The 20,806-nt window shown below is 35.6% G+C and overlaps 1 protein-coding gene across 6 annotated transcripts in view; it reads left to right on the forward strand.

The window, feature by feature from the left end:
- The window catches only part of DIAPH2 (diaphanous related formin 2), a 974,644-nt gene that overhangs the window by 687,965 nt on the left and 265,873 nt on the right, over positions 1 to 20,806 (forward strand). For 5 of the 6 annotated variants that reach the window (XM_049644714.1, XM_049644715.1, XM_049644712.1 and 2 more), the window contains one exon: positions 6,104 to 6,268. In XM_049644714.1, the coding sequence (XP_049500671.1) occupies positions 6,104 to 6,268 (165 nt within the window). Of the gene's footprint in view, positions 1 to 6,103; positions 6,269 to 7,331; positions 9,094 to 20,806 lie in introns of those variants that run through there. The other variant, XM_049644718.1, reaches the window with a different exon arrangement.

Below are 20,806 nucleotides of genomic sequence, written 5' to 3' on the forward strand. Positions count from 1 at the left end.
ATAATGTTCCCTCTACCGTTCTGAATTCCTGGCTGAGATCCTCCCTGTAATAAAAGACAGATTAACAAGAGAAAATCAAACTGAAGTTTATTAACATGTATACCTCATGTATACATGGGAAATACCCAGAGAAAAATCAGTAACTTCCTGAGGTAGCCTAAACACAGTTCTTTTTTTAATTAAGGTTTTTATTTTAATTCCAGTATAGTTAACATAAAGTATTATATTAGTTTCAGGTGTTCAATACAGTGATTCAACAATTCCATATATTACTCAGTGCTCATCATGATAAATGTACACTTTAATCTCCATCACCTATTTCACCCATCCCCCACTCACCTCCCCACCTAACCATCAGTTTGTTCTCTATAGTTAAGGGATTTTCTTGGTTTCTTTCTCTCTTTTTTTCCCCGCTCCTTTCTTAAATTCTATATATGAATGAGATCATTTGGTATTTTTCTTTCCTGGACTGGCTTATTTCCCTTAGCATTATACTTTCTAATTCCATCCATGTTGTTGCAAATGGCAATAATTCGCTCCTTTCTATGGCAGAATAATATTCCATTGCATATATACAGACCACTTCTTTAATATTCCACTGCATATATGCATACCACTTCTTCTTTATTCATGTATTGATAGATACTTGGGTTGTTTCCATAATTTGGCTATTGCAAATAATGCTGCTATAAATATTGGGGTGCATGTATCCCTTTGAATTAGTGTTTTTGTATTGTTTGGGTAAATACACAGTAGTGTAGTTGTTGGATCATAGGGTAGTTCTATTTTTAACTTTTTGAGGATCCTCCATACTGTTTTCCAGAATGGCATCACCACTTTGCATTCCCACCAACAATGCAGGAGGGTTCCTTTTTCTCCACATCCTCACCAACATTTGTTGTTTCTTGTGTGTTTTTGATTGTAGCCATTATGATAGGTGTGAGGTGTTATCTCATTGTAATTTTGACTTGCATTTCCCTGATGATGAGTGATGTTGAGCATCTATTTACGTGTCAGTTGGCCATCTAGATGTCTTTGGAAAAATGTCTGTTCATATCTTCTGCCCCTTTTTTAATCACATTTGATTTTGGGTGTTAAGTTTAACAGTTCTTTATATATTTTGGATACTAAACTTAAGCCACCAGTTTAAATACCATTTTCAGCTTAAAGACATAGAAAAGAAAGGTGTGAGGACACTCATTATGGGAAAGGGAAGGATGGTTACCAGGAAAAGCACCATAAATAAGGGTAAAGTCTGTTATGCACATTTAAATATGCAGCTTAACCATTGACACTCTTGATACCATTGATTCTCTTGTGATTTAGAGTCACACTTCTCTTCGTGGTACAAAGAGGGAGATACCCTTACAAATGGAGATTTCCTTTATAAATGTAAATTTTCCTTTCAAAAAGGTAACTTTTATTCTTTTCAGAGCTTTTCTGGTGTCTGCTATTTCCCAATCAACTCAAAATAATATATGCCATCTGCCCTTTTTTAACTGTATTATTTGTTTTTTGGGGTGTTGAGTTTGATAAGTTCTTTATAGATTTTGGATACTAGATCACTTATAAAAATCTTCTCCCAGTTCAGAAAAAGACAAATACCATATGATTTAACTCATATGTGGAATTTAAGAAACGAAACAGATGAACATAGTGGGGAAAAGAGAGTCAAACCATAAAACAAGGCTCTTAACGATAGAGATCAAATTGAAGGCTGCTGGAGAGGAAGTAGGGGGGATTGGCTAAATGGATGATGGGAATTAAGGAGGGCATTTGTTGTGATAACCAATGGGTGTTGTATGTAAGTGATGAATAACTAAATTCTAATCCTGAAACTAATATTATACTATATGTTAACTAACTGGAATTTAAATACAAACTTGAAATGAAAAATATTTAAAAATAAATTTATGCCCATGAGGCATATTTTGAGGTGGCATATTCTGCTCCCCTTCACTACGTGCTAACCCTAGATCGATGGGAGCCTTTTATCTAGTTTCTATAACTCTAAAACTTAGACAATGATATTTCTCTGACTTTTTGATAAGATTGTTATGAAGAATATGGGACATATGGAAGGGAGAGTATATCATAAATGTAAAAATTCTGTACAAATGTACATTAATGATATAATTATTTGTAATATTAGATTATAAACTTCTTTTTTAAAATTTCTTTTTAGTGTTCATTTATTTTTGAGAGAGAAAGAGAGAGAGAGAGAGAAAGAGAGAGAGAGAGAGAGTGGGGGAGGGGGCAGAGAGAGACACACACAGAATGAAGCAGGTTCCAGGCTCCACGCTGTCAGCACAGAGCCTGATGTGGGACTCAAACTTAGGAACTGTGAGATCATGACCTGAGCCTAAATCACAGGTGCCCCTAGATTATAAACTTCTTAAAGGCCTGGGTCAGGCTTTAGATTATAAGCCACCCAGGCACCCCTAGATTATAAACTTCTTAAGGGCCTGGGTTAGGCTTTAATGATCACTGCATCCATCACATGCTCAGCGTAGTACTAACCAGTTATCTCAAATTCAATGGCTGCTCAAAAAAGAAAATAAAAATTTCCTAAATGAAATAAAGGAATGAAAAAGAAGGATGGTGTCTAGCTCTTTTTTACCTGCAGTCTCAGTTAGGATTTGGTGACTAATGTGGAAATGTTGGGTTGAACAGCAAATGGTCAAGAAATAATTCTTGAGATGTCTTTGGTGCAAAAAGGTGGTGTTATTAAAGCATGGGGACAGAACCCATGGGCAGAAAGAGCTGCACTGGGATTGTGAGGAGAAATTAATTATATACTTTCAAGTTGGGAGAGGGTTAGGGATGGCATACGTCTCTAAGGAATTTTGGAAGCAAGGTTTCCAGGACCTTGAGGGGCTAGCTATTGTTAGGAAAAGGTCATTTATTACTGTCTAATAAAACCTTAGTCATGAGATCCTTCAGATATATATCAGGGGGTCATATGCTTGGAGGATGATTGCTAACATATATCTTGGTGGGTAGAGATAAAGGAAGTTTCCAAAGGAATTTTTATATGTTAAAGGAGGCTTACAGGATCCTGGAGTTCAGAATAATGTTAAGCAAAGATTGCCTTTTGCCCTTAGCAAAGTATTAACACCAAGGCAGTTGAGTTCCTAGAGATAGGTCACTCTGCCTGTCTTAAGGACTTGTCAATGGGCTATAAGTTGTAAGGAAATTTTTTTTTTTCTTTTGCCTTTGTTTCCCACCATCAGTGACTTCCTTGCAATTTTGAAAGATTTCCAGTGCTGACTCATGCCATCTAGCCATTTTAGGAAATAATCACTTTGAAGAAGATAGTAAGTAAAGGGCTTAGAGACTGGGCTGCTTTCCATTTGTTATTTCTAAGATAAGCCATTCCCAGAACTTTTCAAATTTTCTCACTTTGGTACACAGACAGAATTTCTGAAGTAAATTTTGTTTTTTTCCCTGGGAGAACAAATTTATGAAGTTGTGTATCACTACATGGACATATTTTAGCTGGGGAAAAACTGTTACGATAAATGGGAAACATTCAGCTTTTTGCCTTTTTTTTTATCTTTGGAATTTCTTTGTGTGGTACAGATGTTAAGCCTTGTGAAGTATATAGTTTAGTACTTTGCACTACAGAGTACAAGTAAGTGACCTTTGATAAGTTTTATGCCTAGCAAGTCTCTGGGATAAATCTGTTTTGTTTAGGTAGGGCAGACTACAAAACAAAAATCTCACTTTCATTCTGTACTAGGAAATGAAGAGTATTATTTCTGCAACTCTTAAACAGGATATTTAACACTTTCTTAAAGTCAAAGAATAAAAGTCAAATAATTTATGGTGATGTAAATAAGAATGTGTATGTAACATTATTTGTGATCCTTTTGTTGGTAAAAATAGAGTAAGTTAGAAATGCATTAATTCTTTCTGGTCTGTTGAGCTCAAAATGGACTTGAGGGTTGAAAGATTTAATATTACTTGTTAGCAGGGAAGAGGTTGCTGTGTTGCTAATGTGAATGCTAATATTTAAGTAGCATTAGAAAGAACATAGGTAGTTTTGTGTCTCTCTTTTAAAATCACATTGTATCCAATACATGTCAGCTGTAAAGTAATTTTCCAGAAATGGTCTGATTTTCTCCATTGACTTCCATTGTAGAACTAGAGTTGTGTTTCCATGGAAAATAAATTTGGCCCCAAGTTACAATACAACATACTAAAGAATTCAGAAAATCTTATAAAATCAGGTATTTTGAAACACACATTTATCAGGGCCTAATAAAATAATACTACCATAAAATATTAATACACTATAGTGGAACTTATAATAGCATGCCCCAAACTATTATCCTTCTTTTACAATTCTAAGTATTTTACCTTTCCACTTAAAGACATTTTTCTTCTGTGATCATTATTGCTTTCTTAAATGTAAGTATAATTTTTAAAGGTGAATTTGGTTTCCTTTATTCTTCACTGTTAGCCCACTTATCTTTCTCTGAAGCATTCTTACCAATTTACATTCAAAAGTTATTACCCATAGAAGAATGACTAGAAGAAAATGCTCCAAAATGTTCACAATGCTTGCATCTGAGTTGTTGGAAATTTTAGTTTGTTTGTTTTTGTTTTCTAAGTCACCTAAAGAGATAATTTTTCATATCTATACCCTCTATAATAAGTAAGAAAGTATTATAATTTCCTTCTTTAAGTATAAATTATTATATAATAATACATTTAGTCAGATATATTTATATATTTGAATCATATTTTGGTATTGATTGTTATCAGTTTTTTGATAAAATTTTTACAACAATAATATAAATAATTTCTGGATAAATAGCTTTTCTAGAGCTTATTACTCAAAGTGTATCCTGGACTGGCAGCTTCAAGATCAACTGGGAACGCATTAGAAATTCTCAGTCTCCTGGGCTTATCCTCAGGAAATAGCAATCTGTGTTTTAGGAAGCCCTTTGGGTGATCAAGGTTCTAGAGCTATAGCAAAATCTCTCTCCCTCTTTCCCCTCTCCCTCTTCCCCCTTTCTCTGCATACCTCCCCCTTGCCTTTTTTCCTTCTCTCTCCCTCTGTGTCCCCTCTTCACGTGGGATACACACAGACACACACATACGTAACCTATATATAATTCACTGTGACCTCTCTCTATATAGAATATGTGTATTTAAAAAGGGAATTTTTTCTAAGTTTTCTGTTGCTGTTTGTTTCTGTCCTACCTTGTCCATAAAAAGATAATTGAGGCAGTTTCCTGATATCTATACTTATGTGCTTTCATTTAGCAAACATGTTTTCTAATGTATTAATGTATATTAAATAGTTCAGCCTGCATTACAAATTTTTGAAACTCCCTAACCAAAATAATGACTCTAGCAAGTTTTTATGGACTGGATTGTGTTCCTACAAAAATTCATATGTTGAAGCCCTAACACCCAGAATCTCAGAATGTGGCTGACTGCATTTGGAGATAGGTTTTCAAAGAGGCAATTAAGTTAAAATGAAGTCCTTAGGGTGTGACCTACTCCAATGTAACTCATAAGAAGAGGAGATGAGGACAAAAACACAGGCAGAAGGACCACCATGTGATGATAGAGCAAGAAGGTGGCCATCTACAAGCCAAGGAGAGAAGCCACAGAAGAAACCAAATTTGCCAACACCTTGATATCAGAATTCTAGCTTCTAGAATTGTGAGAAAATTCATTTCTATTGTTTAAGCTACTCAGTCTGTGGTATTTGTTACTGTAATCCTAGTGAATTAGTACATAAGTAAAAATTATGGTATAATTCAATCTGAATATCTAGTGATTGCTTTTATGATACTATTGGATTGGGGCACCCGGGTGGCACAGTCGGTTAAGCCTCCAACATTGGCTCAGGTCTTGGTGTCACAGTTTGTGAGTTTGAGTCCCACGTCGGGCTCTGTGCTGACAACTCGGAGCTTGGAGCCTGCTTTGGATTCTGTGTCTCCCTCTCTCTCTGTCCTTCCCCTCCCCTCCTCTTCTCTGCTTTTCTCTTCTCTCTCTCTCCCTCTCTCTCTCTCTCAAAAATAAATAAACATTAATTAAAAAAAAATAAGATACTATTGTATCATGTTCCTTAACAGAAAGCTACAGCTTTACAAAGAGTGCCAGAGACCAGTATGAAAAACTGTTCACCATGCACAACAACATGCTAAAGCTCTATGAGAATCTTGGAGAATACTTTATTTTTGACTCTAAAACAGTGAGCATAGAAGAATTCTTTGGTGATATCAGCAACTTCCGAACTTTATTTCTGGTGAGTAATATAGTACATCTTAGCATTGTAAGCCCTGTGGTTTTTGTGTTTTAAATAATTTCTCCTATTAGCATTTTATGTACCTATTGATCATACCGATTTCATGTTTTAGTCCTTTAACAGGAACTCACAGATATTTTATACCTGTGACATGGATAAAAATTGTTGGCAGGCTTAATATATAATGGGGACTTAAATGAATTATCTTCAACTTTAGGTATATATGGGAATTTTTGTACTGAAATTTTATAAGAAAATGAATGAATTGGTACTTGATGTTGATTTTTATATAGCATAGTATTATAATTTGACCTAGCTTAAAAATTCATATCTAAAATCATCTTTCACTTAATACATTAAAATGCTATGATTTGTGAATAAGTTTTTGTCAGTCTTTATGAGAAATTGGTTCTAAATTAGACCTTGAATACTTAAATTTTCTTTCAAAATATCGTCTGTTTCAAACTGTAACTCTTGGGGATAACAGTAAATATTAGCATTAATTAGAGATGGGATATCAGGGTGCCAGTTATGATGCTAGAGGGAATCAAAAGCTTTACTGTATAAATGTTGTGGAAGTACTTGTCTGTATCCAGTGAAGGAATAGAAGAGCACAGAGTCCAATTATGATAGTAATAGAAAGATATGCATAATAGTTGATATGTACATCATATCAAACAAGTAAAGTTTGATAAACTTTAAAGAAGGAATTCTAGCAGTTATCCCCAACAGGAAGATCAATTAGCAAACTAATTCATTGCAGTTTGAGGTATGTTTCTATCCCCAAAGCAATTATTTGCTAAATAAGGCTCTGTCTCTTAATTGACTGTATTGCCCCATGAAAAATATTGGATTTTGGTGTGACTTGCACAATCTGGGAGATACAGATATTTCTGTGGAAAATATTTGCTTTAATCTACTAAGTTACAACATGTAACCCAGAGAACATGATATTTTTGGGTAGAAGCTAAATCGAAAACTTTCATAAATATGATGTTTTGTTTTTGTTTTGTTTTTTGCTGAGAACAATTGCTTATTTTGGTCTTTGTTCTTTACTCCTTAGTAAACACACATATTTAACTTTATAGCTGGCCAGGAAGTAGTAAAATGTGTTCTGACAATGACTCGTGTGACTACTTTCAAAACATAAAGTTATAAATATGATGTGAACCTGTGAATGCCTATCATATCTACTTGGACTATTTTCAGGAAGAAAAAAATATGTTGAAAAAGAATGGAGACTAGAAAATACACTTCAGTTGACACATTAAAAAGATGAATCCAATAAATTGTCTATGAATAGATGGAGATAAATATAATTAATGTTAATCTCTATTAAAAAGTGCCTTGTTTTAACATGGATTGGATCTGAAAACACTGTCTGTCATATTAGTGCCTCTCACTTCCCCTATAGTCACAGAATAGAATTTGATGTACTTCTCCCATTTTACAGTATTTGTTTAAGGACAATTCCTGTGTGGCAACCTATGTTTAATCATGTTAGCCAGATGCTTAGAAATTTTGCCAAGAATTATACTTATAAATGATTATACTCCTGATCTCTAAGAATCTATCCCTCTTTAGAAATCTATGAGCCATAGAATTTCAGAGAGTCATATAAATTACATACATAAATAGGATATATTTGTCTACTGGTTTTATTCTGTATGTAGCTTGAGTACAGGGAAATAATTTGTCACAAATTGTTCTCATTGTGAATAAGTTAACATTCTGAAGTCCAGTTTTGTGTGCATTTATGTTAATTTCTTGAGATACTGCTAAGATTGATTTTCAGAGCTTTCAAAACAGATAACCAGCTCCTACAATGTGCCCTGGTCAGCCATTGCTGTCTGCCTTTCAGAACAGTGTTACTATCACTTTTACCTTACAAATCATGATTGACTTGCTGCCATGAGAACTAGGTATGCAACTTATTCGTTGTTTTGAACTTGGGTTGGCTATGTAACCTCTCTGGGCATCAGTTTCCTCATTTATAAAATACAGATGATAATTCCTGCCGTGTCTTTCTCAACACTATGTGAAAACACCTCATAACCTATGCTATGCAAATGAAGGATATTATTAGTCATTCTTTATCCATCCATTTGATTATTATTTATTGAAAATCAACTTGATTTTGATAACACTTTAGTCCAGAGATAAAAGGAAGGAAATCGTCTCTGTCCATGAATGAAAGGAGACAGGCAAGTAAATGCAATGTAATTTGATAAGTGCTGCCATAGGAATATGTCAAGGTGCTATAATAATGCGAAGGAGGAACTGCCTAACCTTGCCTGAGCTTACTCGAGAAACCTTCACAGAGAAAGTAACATTTGGGCAGAATCTGGAAAAACCCATAGGTGTTTGACACACAGACTTTGACAAGCAGGTTTAAGGGTTTTACACCTGACCTATAAGCTGAACACTCCTAAGTCAACAACACCAACTTCAGTCACTCATTTGTGCTCACCATGTTCCTGTTTCATAGGGAGCTTAAAGTGATTTTGCTCTCCCAGGGGTGGGAAGAACCGTGAAAGAGAGACAAAAATTGTCATCTCCAGAAGTTCCCATTTTCTTAGTGTTTCGTGTGTTTGGCTTCAGGGTTCTTACTGCTAAAAGCATTTTGGACTATAGATGGAAGCAATAAAATACCAGTATTGCTGAGAAGAAAATAAGAGTTCTGATTCATGTGCTACCAAAAATTACTTCCAAATGAGCTCAGAGTTTCATCTTGGGAAATCTATTTGGCATGTATAGCATATACAAAATGCACATACCAAAAAATCTTCCTCAAATATTCTCTAAAGGATGGGGAAAATGGAAATAAACAAAAGGGTTTAACATAATGGATTAAGACCTTTTTAAAAATAATCAGGGGCGCCTGGGTGGCGCAGTCGGTTAAGCGTCCAACTTCAGCCAGGTCACGATCTCGCGGTCCGTGAGTTCGAGCCCCGCGTCAGGCTCTGGGCTGATGGCTCGGAGCCTGGAGCCTGTTTCCGATTCTGTGTCTCCCTCTCTCTTTGCCCCTCCCCCATTCATGCTCTGTCTCTCTCTGTCCCAAAAATAAATTAAAAACGTTGAAAAAAAAATTAAAAAAAAAAAATAATAATAATCACACTCAAATTAATGAAAGTAAAATTTGGTAATCTATAGGAGATGCTGCTATATTAAATATTGATATCAGCCATATTATATATTACTCAACTGAGGATGTTAAAGATATTCAAGGTGAATGTCCTATATAAGAGTATGAAGATATGTGTAATTGGAAACATTTCTAATTTCTGAACAAGTCTCTCTAGTTAGCTTCCTGAGATTATCAGAATTCAAAAACTGTTTACAATATATGCAAGATTAATTAATAATCCCTAAATTTAAGTTGAATATATTGTGGAAGAAAATAAAATTCCACATTTACAGAATATCTAAACATCTTTTTTTTTTTTTTTGCTTATTCTCCTTTATGCTTCAGTTAGTTCAAATAGTTGGCTACACAGTCTTTTTTCTTTTGAGATATTTTAGGTAGAATATTGAAGATGAGTGAACCTTATATGTTTCACTGCCATGCAGTATCTTGCTTAGGCATAAAAATTAATTTCAGCTGTTGGAAAAGTGTTTGAGGCAAGTATTATACTTCAGTAACTTTCATAGCTCCAGATAAATTATAGAAAACATTTCTATTGTCTTTTAAATCTGTCAATTTCTTGTTGATTCTGTGTGTTTTTGTTTTGTTTTTTAAAGGACAGTATGTTACCCAGGCACTCAATGAATTTTTGTTTTGTGTGTGTGTCCTCATTCTATATCTCATATACTAGACATATAGGAATAAGACTTCGTAGAATTAATAGATTCATTGACGTAACTTAAGAAGAAATTGTTACCATTATTACTAATCATGTAATTAAACTTTAAACTTTAGTTTAACATTAAACTTTAGCTGTCTTTGTTTAATCAGGCCTTGCCTTTAACAATTTTTGAACAGCTCTTAGATAAGTACTAAAATGGCTGTTAGGAGGCTAAAGGATAGCTATATTTATGTCATCAGTCAGTCTTTCTTCTATTTCCTAAATATCTTTTAATCCATTCTTTTCTTTCCAAGCCCACTGATGCTATTTAGTTCTGGGCCTCCACCATCTCTCAGCTGAACTATTGTAATGATGTTCTGACTAGTGTCTGTGTCTACTTCTCTTACTATTTCTCACTTCTAATCCATTTGCCAAATTAAAGTCATAATAAAACTGAAAACAAAACAAGGCAGTGTTACTTTCCTGACTTAAAATTCTTCAATGAATTCTTTGTGGCCTTAGGGTGAAATCTAAATTTTTAAAAGTAATGTGGCTTAGAAAATCAGGGGTGCCTGTGTGGCTCAGTTGGCTAACTGTCTGACTCCTGGTTTTTCAGCTCAGGTCATGATCTCACAGTTCGTGAGATGAAGCCCCACTTCAGTCTCTGCACTCACAGCATGGAGCCTGCTTGGGATTCTCTCTCCCTCTCTCTGCCCCTCCCCCACTCACTTGCTTTCTTTCTCTCTCTCTCTCTCTCAAAATAAATAAACTTTAATAAAATGAAGTGGCTTATAAAATCAAAAGAACTGTGGTTACTTAAAGGCCAGGCCATCTATGGTTGGCTGACTGAACCATAATTGCTTAATGTGAATTCACTTCCCAGACTGGTAAAAGCAAAATATGAAAGTGGAAGCAGCAGAATAAGACAACAGTAAGTGTTTAAGAGGACACGAGCCTCTTAGAACAGAGAGAAACTTTGGGAGCAAGGTTTTAAAACTATATGTAGGCTCAGAGGCAAAGGTGTGATTGCCATTATTCCTTAATTGCTCCCATAGCTAGTATGGCATGGGAGTTAGGAAGCTGAGGTTAGTCTTATCTTAATTCTCATTTAGGGATGGTCTTCCCTCTATCTTAAGTAATTGTCCTTTTAAAATCTAAACTTGTATGAGAGCTCCTTATTTACCCATGTCGACTTATGGGAGACAAGTTTGAGATGTTCTCATTTCTCTCAAACCACCTTCCTCTTTATAAGGCCTCAATCATTTCTAAATCTAAAGTATAATTGAAAAGCCAAAGTGAACACCTGCATTTAGTTAGAACTCAAAAACTAAATTGATATATATATATATATATATATATATATACAAAACATTTTTAGTCATTCACTAAAGGCAATTTGCCCTTAAAGGAATAAGGATAAATTTTTGCATGAAAAGATTGTGTAATTTCTGATCCAAGAAGACTAAGTTATTTTGACACATTTTTAAACCTTCGATGTGCAAAGCACTTGGCATTTAAAGGAAACTTTAGTGAAGTATTATAAAAATGGTGGACTTACATAAGAAACCAAATGTATTCTTTAATAAAGGAAACTCTTAACCAATAATATAAACTCTGTTATCTAGAGTTCCATTCTCCAAAATCTCTATTAGATGCCTCATAATTTGATGTATCTTTGCTTTGCCAGTAAAATGGTAATTAATATCGGGAAGATAATTTTGAGAAACTGCAAAGACCTTGATGTACCTCTTGAATAGTATAGTTTTATTTGCAAGCTAAGTATCTCCAGGTCTCAGCACCTGTGAATTCAGATGGGGTCACCTTAGTAACAATAATCCATATATCCCAAATTATCTCTTTACCTCTCCTAGCAGCTCAAGCTCCCTGCAAAGTCTCCACTCCCACAAGTACTTTGGGAGTCATGTCATATAGGCTCAAAAACATGTTAGCTCTAGTTACCACTTGACATTTCCCCACAAATATTTGAGTGCTGACTATTCTAGGATGATGAGAATATAGCACTGAACAAAGAGACAAAGCCCTGCCCTTTGTGTCCTACTGCAGCTCCAGCCCCTCTCTGCCTTTTGCTGGCAAAGCAAAGCTGTATGGGATTGCCCTCAGTGAAAATCCATCTGGACCAAGGTTGCAGTCTTCTGTTTCTCTGGTTTTGCCACCAATCCTTGCGATACCACAGTGGTGTTATGCTCAGTGCAAGGGTAGCTATGTTTCTTATCACACTTCATAAAAATGGGTCCTTTTGTTTTTCTTCTGATCCCTTTCTCCTGGAGACCTCAAGGGAATCCTAAATCCATAAACCCCTCTATTCCCTTCCATCCTTCCTTTTGTTCTGTCACCTAGGCATGTATATAACTTTTCCTAGAAGCCAGAGATAAAGTACCAGCATAAATCTGTTCATGCAAATAGTGCCTAAGGGCCCACCAACTACCTCTTTTTAATCACACACACCCAGATAATTCCCTTTGAGCTCAGCTGGGACCACCCTAGCTATGTAGCCTTAGGTTTATTTTGATCTATTGCAGCTCTTTGAAAATAGGCAATACGTATAAAATATATGGTAACTCTGTTAAGCAGAGTATTTGACCATAATACCTCATTCACCAGCTGCGACAGAGAACAGATATTACTGTATTGTCTGTATTATATAGACATCATTGAATTCTTTTTTTAGAAAAAGGTGTCACCTATCAACTGTTGTATTCTGTTTGACTTCTTACTTCGGGCCGGAAGTAGATGTCCTACTTTTCTGATATGACTACTTTCTGATATGACTGTTCCTTGTATATAAAAAAGCTAAATATTATAAGGAACTAAAGGAATATGTAAAAACAGCATACATTATTTAAAGAGAACCCAAATTCCTCAACATGATAAAAAATGCCCACTGGTATAAATGGTTGTTAAATATGTACACATTTTAGATTAATATTGTAAAAATTTTAAATATAAATATCTTTAAAAATATTTCTAAAAGTTGTCAGAATTGTTAATGGCAAGATGAATATTGGCCTTTAAAAATCTGGGGGCGCCTGACTGGCTCAGTCGGTTAAGCGTCCGACTTCGGCTCAGGTCATGATCTCACGGTCCGTGAGTTAGAGCCCCATGTCGGGCTCTGTGCTGACAGCTCAGAGCCTGGAGCCTGCTTCAGATTCTGTGTCTCCTTCTCTCTCTGACCCTCCCCCGTTCATGCTCTGTCTCTCTCTGTCTCAAAAATAAATAAACATTAAAAAAATAATAAAAAATAAAAATCTAAGACAGTGTAATAGTTAACACTGAAAATATTAACATCAGTTCAATGCCTACTTTTCTTATTAAAGTCTAGTAAGAGCTAGAACCAGGAAACAAAATGCAATATCTTGAGTTCTAATAACAACACCTCACATAGAAATTTTCAAGGAAGTGTTTCTCATAAGTAAGTTATTGAATTATGTCCAAATACCAGGAAGTAGGAAAGTTATAAGATAAGCATTAGGGTATACAAGCTGACCTTCTCCAATGGCGTTGAGATTGGCCAAAGGTATTGATTGTTACAACCTGAGCTGGAAGATCCCAAAGGCTGATGCTAATGGTACCACCCTCTCACCTTCCTGAGTTTATCTTCATTCCACTTCATCTTTGTTCATCCATTTGCTAATTAACCTTATATTAGAAAAGATGCCCTGTATAAGGTAGTAAGAGGCAGGACTGTCCCTAGAATCCTGCCCATGGAGATCTTTTTGCCTGATCTGCCACTTCCTCTTCTCCCCTACCTTCACTTCTTCTCCAGTTGCTTTACCAACTTCTTCAAGTCACTCCATCTAAAAAGGCTTCTTCCCTACTTCTCCCATTTTGGCCTAAATAACCTTTCTATGTGCTTTCATACCTCCATCCTAAGGACATTTTACCCTGTAATGTGTTCATTACCATATCCTCAGTCTTCTCTATAATTAACCTACTATGGGTCAAGCAGGGCTAATCACTAATAACATATATGAATGACAATGAATTAATAAAACAGTGAATGAACCAAACGACTAAAAATGAAAAGTTCAAATGTTGGCCCTCTAGAGTTCACATTCTAGTGGGAAAGGCTGTCAAAGGAAAAAATACTAATACTGAAACATGATACATACATACAAAGAGCTTATGAGCACAGAGGAGAGAGTCATGTATTCTGATTTAAGGAAGGCTTTAAAGAGGAAGTGACATGTGAACTGGGTCATCATTGTTTTGCTACTGTGTGGCCTTTCACATTTAGTCTTTTCCTTTTTCTTCTTCTCCACCTTGTTTGGTGTTTATGTTTAGTGGTAAACATATATTGTTTCATAGTTTTCCATTTTGAGTTCAGAGTAGAAAAACAGCTATTTAATTTCTGGGGTAGCAGCTATCAGGTAATTATTATGATCTAAAGGTTATCCATCATATGCTTGGATGAGCAGTGACCAAGCTTCAATTAGTTCTTACAACTGACAGCTGTCCTGAGTAATAGACCAATAGATGCAGATTATCTAGGGCAACATCAATTGCTTAAAGACTGTCTTGTCTGGTGTGACTTTAGGGCAGTGGTTCTGACCCAGGAATGATTTTGACCCCCAGGGGATATTTGGCAAGGTCTAAAGACATTTTTGTTTGTTACAAATAAGGAGGAGGTGCTGCTGGCATCCAGTGAGTAAAGCCAGGGATGCTGCTAAACGTCTTGCAATGTATATGTACAACAAAGAAATATCTGGTTCAAAATGTTAGTAGTGCAAAGACTGAGGAACCCAACTTTAGGGTTATCTGCTGAATACTTTTTTTTTTAAATTTTCATTTGGAAAACAATATGAGATGATTCTAATTAGTAAGCAACATTAAGACTAGATAAGTTAATACCACATTATATTTGTCATATCAATTTGATATTTTAATAATTTCAGTTGTCAGCTTGGTCACTGTAAGGTTTGTTTTAGTTACTAATATATTCTATATTACTAAAAGATGTCCAGGCTCATCTGGCTTATAAAATTTTTAAATCATGCATGTAAATTGAATGAAAATTTGAAACTATAGGCAAAAAAGAAAAAAGTCAACTGAAGTTCTACTATGCAAAGATAATTAATATTAATACATTGGCATATATCTTTCTAGCCATTTCTCTGTGCATGTACATATGTATTTAGATTTTAATATGTTTTCCTTAAAATAATAACAAAAGGTCTTATGAAAAGTTAAGCCCTAAAATTTATATTTATTTGCAAAACCCTAGCAGCTTATACCTGTACCAATATGACCATCAGCATTTAGTTGATGATACCATTGGTTTTAATTAGTTGTGTTTAAAAATGTTAATTGGCTAATTTCTTGATTTTTTTTTTTTCAAATTACCTGGTCTTTGGTGTCATGTTAACCATCATTGACTCTTGGAGGCCGCCCCAAAATTGACCAATGGAACTTGCCTTCTCTTTTCCTTTTCTACATAATATCCTCATCAAACTTCCCTGTGGCAATGGGCCTTAAATTGGTAATTGGTGAATTGTCAATTGGGCCGATTTACACTAGCATTTCACATGCATTCTGCTGCCTGTCTCTACTATGTATTTTGATGTAAGAAGCAGTATTTACCTCAATTAGGCTCTCTTTTAAGTTACAAATGTCATTTGTTTGTTAAATATGAAGGCTTGTAATTTAATTACAAAAAGCTTTAACAAAAGTAACATTATTATTTCAAATCAGCACTAGTGTCCTTCTAAATTCTTTTTGTTTTATCTCATTCTCTCCCTGAACCAATTTTTAAAGTCATAGAATAGTATCTTAAACTTAAAAAAAAATCTAACAAGTTATAATCCTGATGGTGAAATAGTTCCTATTTTTGCTAATATACCTGTTTTTATTTCATTTATTGCAATTATTTAGTCTCATGATAATCAGAATTTCCTGATATTCTTGATGAAACTTGTGGGAAAATCAGAGATTAAATGGTATTTCTGAAAAGCTTGGGCATAGACCAGTCATCCATTTAAATCTTAGCACTTTGAAAAGAAAGACATTCAAAGTATATTATTCCCAAGATCTTAGAAATTCTGTGTTCAATTAATGGATTACTTGGTATGATGGTTTAGTTTAACTCTTTTTTAAAAAATTTCATTAATAATGCACAAAAGAGCCAAATTTGCTTATACCAGAGATGGTATAGTTTGGAATATTGTGTAATTTGTTTTTACACATTTGTCTTTGGTTTAGGAGTAAAAAAAAAAACCCTAAAGCTTCCTGTACATTAGAGACATATAAATGCAACAGTGATTAAAAAGAGCAATGCAGATGATTAAAATGTGGGTGAAATAATAAATATAACTGTAGTGACCAACATAGTCTCTAGATGGAAGTTATGGATTGATATCTCCAACAAATTGGAAATTTTATTTTGAAGTTTCATTTTTTCAGTATTAATAAACCATTCTCCTTCATCAGATGACATCTACAAGGAAACATTTGCCCAAGTACTTGCTCTTTAGTTTAAAATATAAGATTTAAAAATAAAAAGTCAATTTAAGAGTAAGTCTCGTTATTATATCATAATCATGTGGTTGTTTTTTTCATACTATACTAAAAGTCTAAGGCATATAATATATTCATAGAAATATATTTTTATTACATTTGCACATTATTTAGGCAAAATATGTTTTTAGGTTACCTTCAGGTAACAGCCTTTAATGCATAGGCAAGATTAACTATTACTATAACTGCTTATGTATGTGATGTTCTTGCTCATTTTTGTAAGCACCTGAAAATAATTGCTTTACTTTTGCTTTTAAACAGACCAGCATGTTTTGGTGTTTTCTGTTTTTCATAGTCTATCAGCATGGTTTGGGTTGCCAAGTAACAGAAAGCATAATTAAAATTGGCTTAAGAAGATGGTTTTACTTTCACACATCACAAGAAATGTAGCGGTGAGGCACTCATAGCATTGGTTAATTCAGTAGCTTAGTGAGATCACCTAGAATGTGAGATTTTTCCAAATATTTCTGTTCTGCCATCCTTGGCATGTTGGTTCATTGTTGGAAAATGACTGCAGTTGTTCCAGGTATCACATGAAAAAATAGTGATATCTAACAATGAAGAGAGTGTTGCCTTACATGAAGCTTTTTTATTTTTATTTTTTATTAGAGAAAATTTTTCTGGAAGCCCCTGTGCAGACTTTTCCTTCTAATTCTGCTGTTTGGGATTGAATTACATGCTCATCTCTAAACTAATCATTGTCAAGGAGAATCTTGGACTAATAATGATTCACTTTTGGAATGGGGGCAAGACCCCTTCCCTGAGTATGTGACTATGTAGAGAGTGAGAAGCCAAACCAATCCAGGGCTCTGCCAGTAAGTAAAAAAGGCTGACATTAGATGGATTACAGCAGGGAGCTAACAATATCTATAAAATAGACAACAAAAAATGCATTGCTCAGCATTTTTGGAATTGTCAGAAGTTCCAAATTGGCAAAATACATACAAATGAGATATATTTGTGAAATGCACACTTTTGTTCATTTATTTTTTTTTTCAAAAACCATAGGGAATAGTGGGGAGGAGCTAAGATGGCAGAGTAAGCAGTAGGAGGACCCTTGGCTTGCCTTGTCCCTTGAACACAGCTAGATGAATATCACATCATTCTGAATACCCAAGTAATCGACCTAGGACTCACAGAACAAACTTCAAAACTAGAGGGAGAGAAGAGGCGACATTGTGGAAGGTAGGAGATGCAGAGACGTGATTTGGGGGAGAAAAGGATCAAGTGTCCTGTGGAGGGGAGGGAGCCCTTGTCATGGAGAGACATGAAGGAGAGAGAGAGAGAGAGAGATAATTGCACAGAGGATCATACAAGAAAAACACTTCCCCAAAGTCAATGACTGTGAAAATGAGGGGTTGACTATCATGAATTGTTACAACCAGCAGGACTCAAAGACTGTAGTTACAGAAATCCATGGTATGGCCAGTGTGGAGCCAGGTCAGTGTGCTGCAGTGCTCCTGTGAATGAAGGCAGAGATCTTTGTAGCAAACTGTGCAATCAGAGGATCCCAGTACACACAGGGAGAGACAGTTTCCCCTTCTTGAAGCACATCTGGTAGGGGTGGCATTGCCTCTCCAGGGACAAAGGAGCCAACTGGCACCCTTACCCTCCTCCTCCCCTCAGCAAAGACACAGACATCTTCTGAGAACAGCTAACATGTACACTGGCTCTTTGCTGCCCTTTACTCCAAAATTAATACTCCTGTGCTTTCATGGGACTGCCCTTCTGGAACAAACCTGCATCATTACAGAGTACAGAAAAACCCTCCCCCAGAGGACCAGTGTGAGTCCCTCCTCCTCCCCTCCCCTGCTTTCCAGGTTCCTAAAGTTTGGAGTTTTAAAATCACTTGGCCTGCCTGGGAAAGAAGACAGGTGCTCTGCACTGCCAGGCAGACAGACAACCCAGGCACAGGGTGAAGGCAGGGATCTGAGAGATACAAGGGATACACGAAGAGAGATTGTTCACACTTCTGGGAGGGCTTCCAGGACAGCAGTGGGTGTGGGCTCCCCTCTCTGGGAGGAGGGAGGAAGCTGGCACCATTTTCCTCCTCCATCCCTCAGCATAAACTAACTTCAGTAACCAGCACAGCACCAAAAGTGGCAGCCTGAACTGCTTATACCAAGCCTCACCCCTCTGTGCTCTGCAGGTGCTACTGTTCTTGGGCAAATATGCCTGAGAACCATAAAAGTAGACCTTTCCCCCATAAGAGGAATACAAACCCCTGCTGTACCTCCATCTAAACATAGAATTTTGCAAATCTTTAGCTCTAGTGGAAATAGCATTGGATCTCTTTTAGCAAGCAGACCACAGCATACCTAGTTAAAACTCACCACACTTTGGCCAAGGTCCAAACACTCCCCACACCAGGCAAGGAGAAACTCTGCAGAAAACTGATCTGAGGGAAAGAGCAACCAAAACATAGTAGCAGAGTGCACAAAAAACACACCAGAGACACTTCCTGCAGTGTCAGGCCCTGGACAGTGTATGACTTCTTCATAAAGCCATTATTCTCAGGAGCAGGAAACAACAGGTTTTCCTAACACAGAAGAAGACAAAGACAAAGACCTAGACAAAATGCCAAGATGGAGAAATGCATTGCAATGGAAAGAACAAGAAAAGGTCATGGCTAGGGATCTCACTGAAACATATATAAGTAATAGGCCTGTTCCAGAATTTAAAGCAATAATCATAAAGATACCAGCTTGGCTTGAAAAAAAAATCATAGAAGACACTAGGGAGTCCCTTACCACAGAGATAAAAGACCTAAAAACTAATCAAGCTCAAATAAGAAATGCTATAACCAAGATGTGAAACCAACTGGATGTAATGACAACAAGGATAGAAGAAACAGATGAATGAATAAGTGATATAGACGATGAAGCTATGGACAATAATAAAGCTGAAAAGAAGACGGAAAGTAAAATACTGGATCACAAATGTAGATTTAGGGAACTCAGTGACTCTATAAAGCATAATAACATTCATATCATAGGAGACCCAGAAGAAGAATAGAGACAAAAGGGGCAGAAGGTTTATTTGAGAAAATTATAGCTGAAAACTTAGCTAATCTGGCGGAATGAAACAGACATCCAGATCCAGGAGATACAGAGAACTTCCATCAAAATCAATAATTCCAGGCTAACAATAAGACATATCATTAAATTTGCAAAATATAGAGATAAAGAAAATATTCTAAATGCAGCAAGACAAAAGAAGTCCCTAACTTACAAGGGAAAACAAATAAGGTTAGTAGCAGATCTCTCCACAGAAATTTGGCAGGCCAGAAGGGAGTGACATGATATATTCAACATGCTGAATAGCCAATAATACTCTATCCAGCAAAGTTGTCATTCAAAATAGAAGGAATATAAAGAGTTTTTCAGACAAATACTAAAGGAGTCTGTGACCACTAAATCAGCACTCCAAGCAATATTAAAGGGAACTCTGAGTAAGAAAGAAAGACCAAAAGCAACAAAGATTAGAAAGGTACATAGAACATCACCAGAAAAAACAATAAGACAAGCAATAAAATGGCACTAAAATCATATCTATCAAAAATCATTCTGAATGTAAATGGACTAAATGCTCCAATCAAAAGATGTAGGGTGTCATAATGGTAAAAAAAAAAAAATCCACATGCTGCCTACAAGAGACTCATTTTAGACCTAAAGACACCTGCAGATTGAAATTGACAGGATGGAGAACCATCTGTCATGCTAATGGATGTCAGGAAGGAAGGAAAGGAAGCCAGAGTAGCAATACTTATATCAGACAAACTATATTTTTTAAAGACATACAGAAGGACACCATATCATAATAAAGGGATCTATACAACAAAAAGAGCTAATAATTGTAAATATTTATGTCCCCAACTTGAAAGATCCAAAATATATGTAAAACAATAACAAACATGAAGGAAATCATTGATAATAATACAATAATAGTAGGGGACTGTTACATCCCACTTATAGCAATGGACAGTTCCTCTAAGCCAAAAATCAACAAGGAAACAATGGCTTAGAATAGCACACTGAACCAGATGGACTTAACAGCTATATTCAGGACATTTCATCCTAAGGCAGCAAAATACACATTCTTTTTGAGTCCACATGAAACATTTTGCAGAGTAGATCCCATATGTGATCAGAAATCAGGCCTCAACAAGTACAAAATAATGAGATCATAACCATGCATATTTTCAGATGACAGCACTATGAAA

This window comes from Panthera uncia, chromosome X, assembly GCF_023721935.1.
Source record: "Panthera uncia isolate 11264 chromosome X, Puncia_PCG_1.0, whole genome shotgun sequence".
NCBI classification, from domain to species: Eukaryota; Metazoa; Chordata; class Mammalia; order Carnivora; family Felidae; genus Panthera; species Panthera uncia.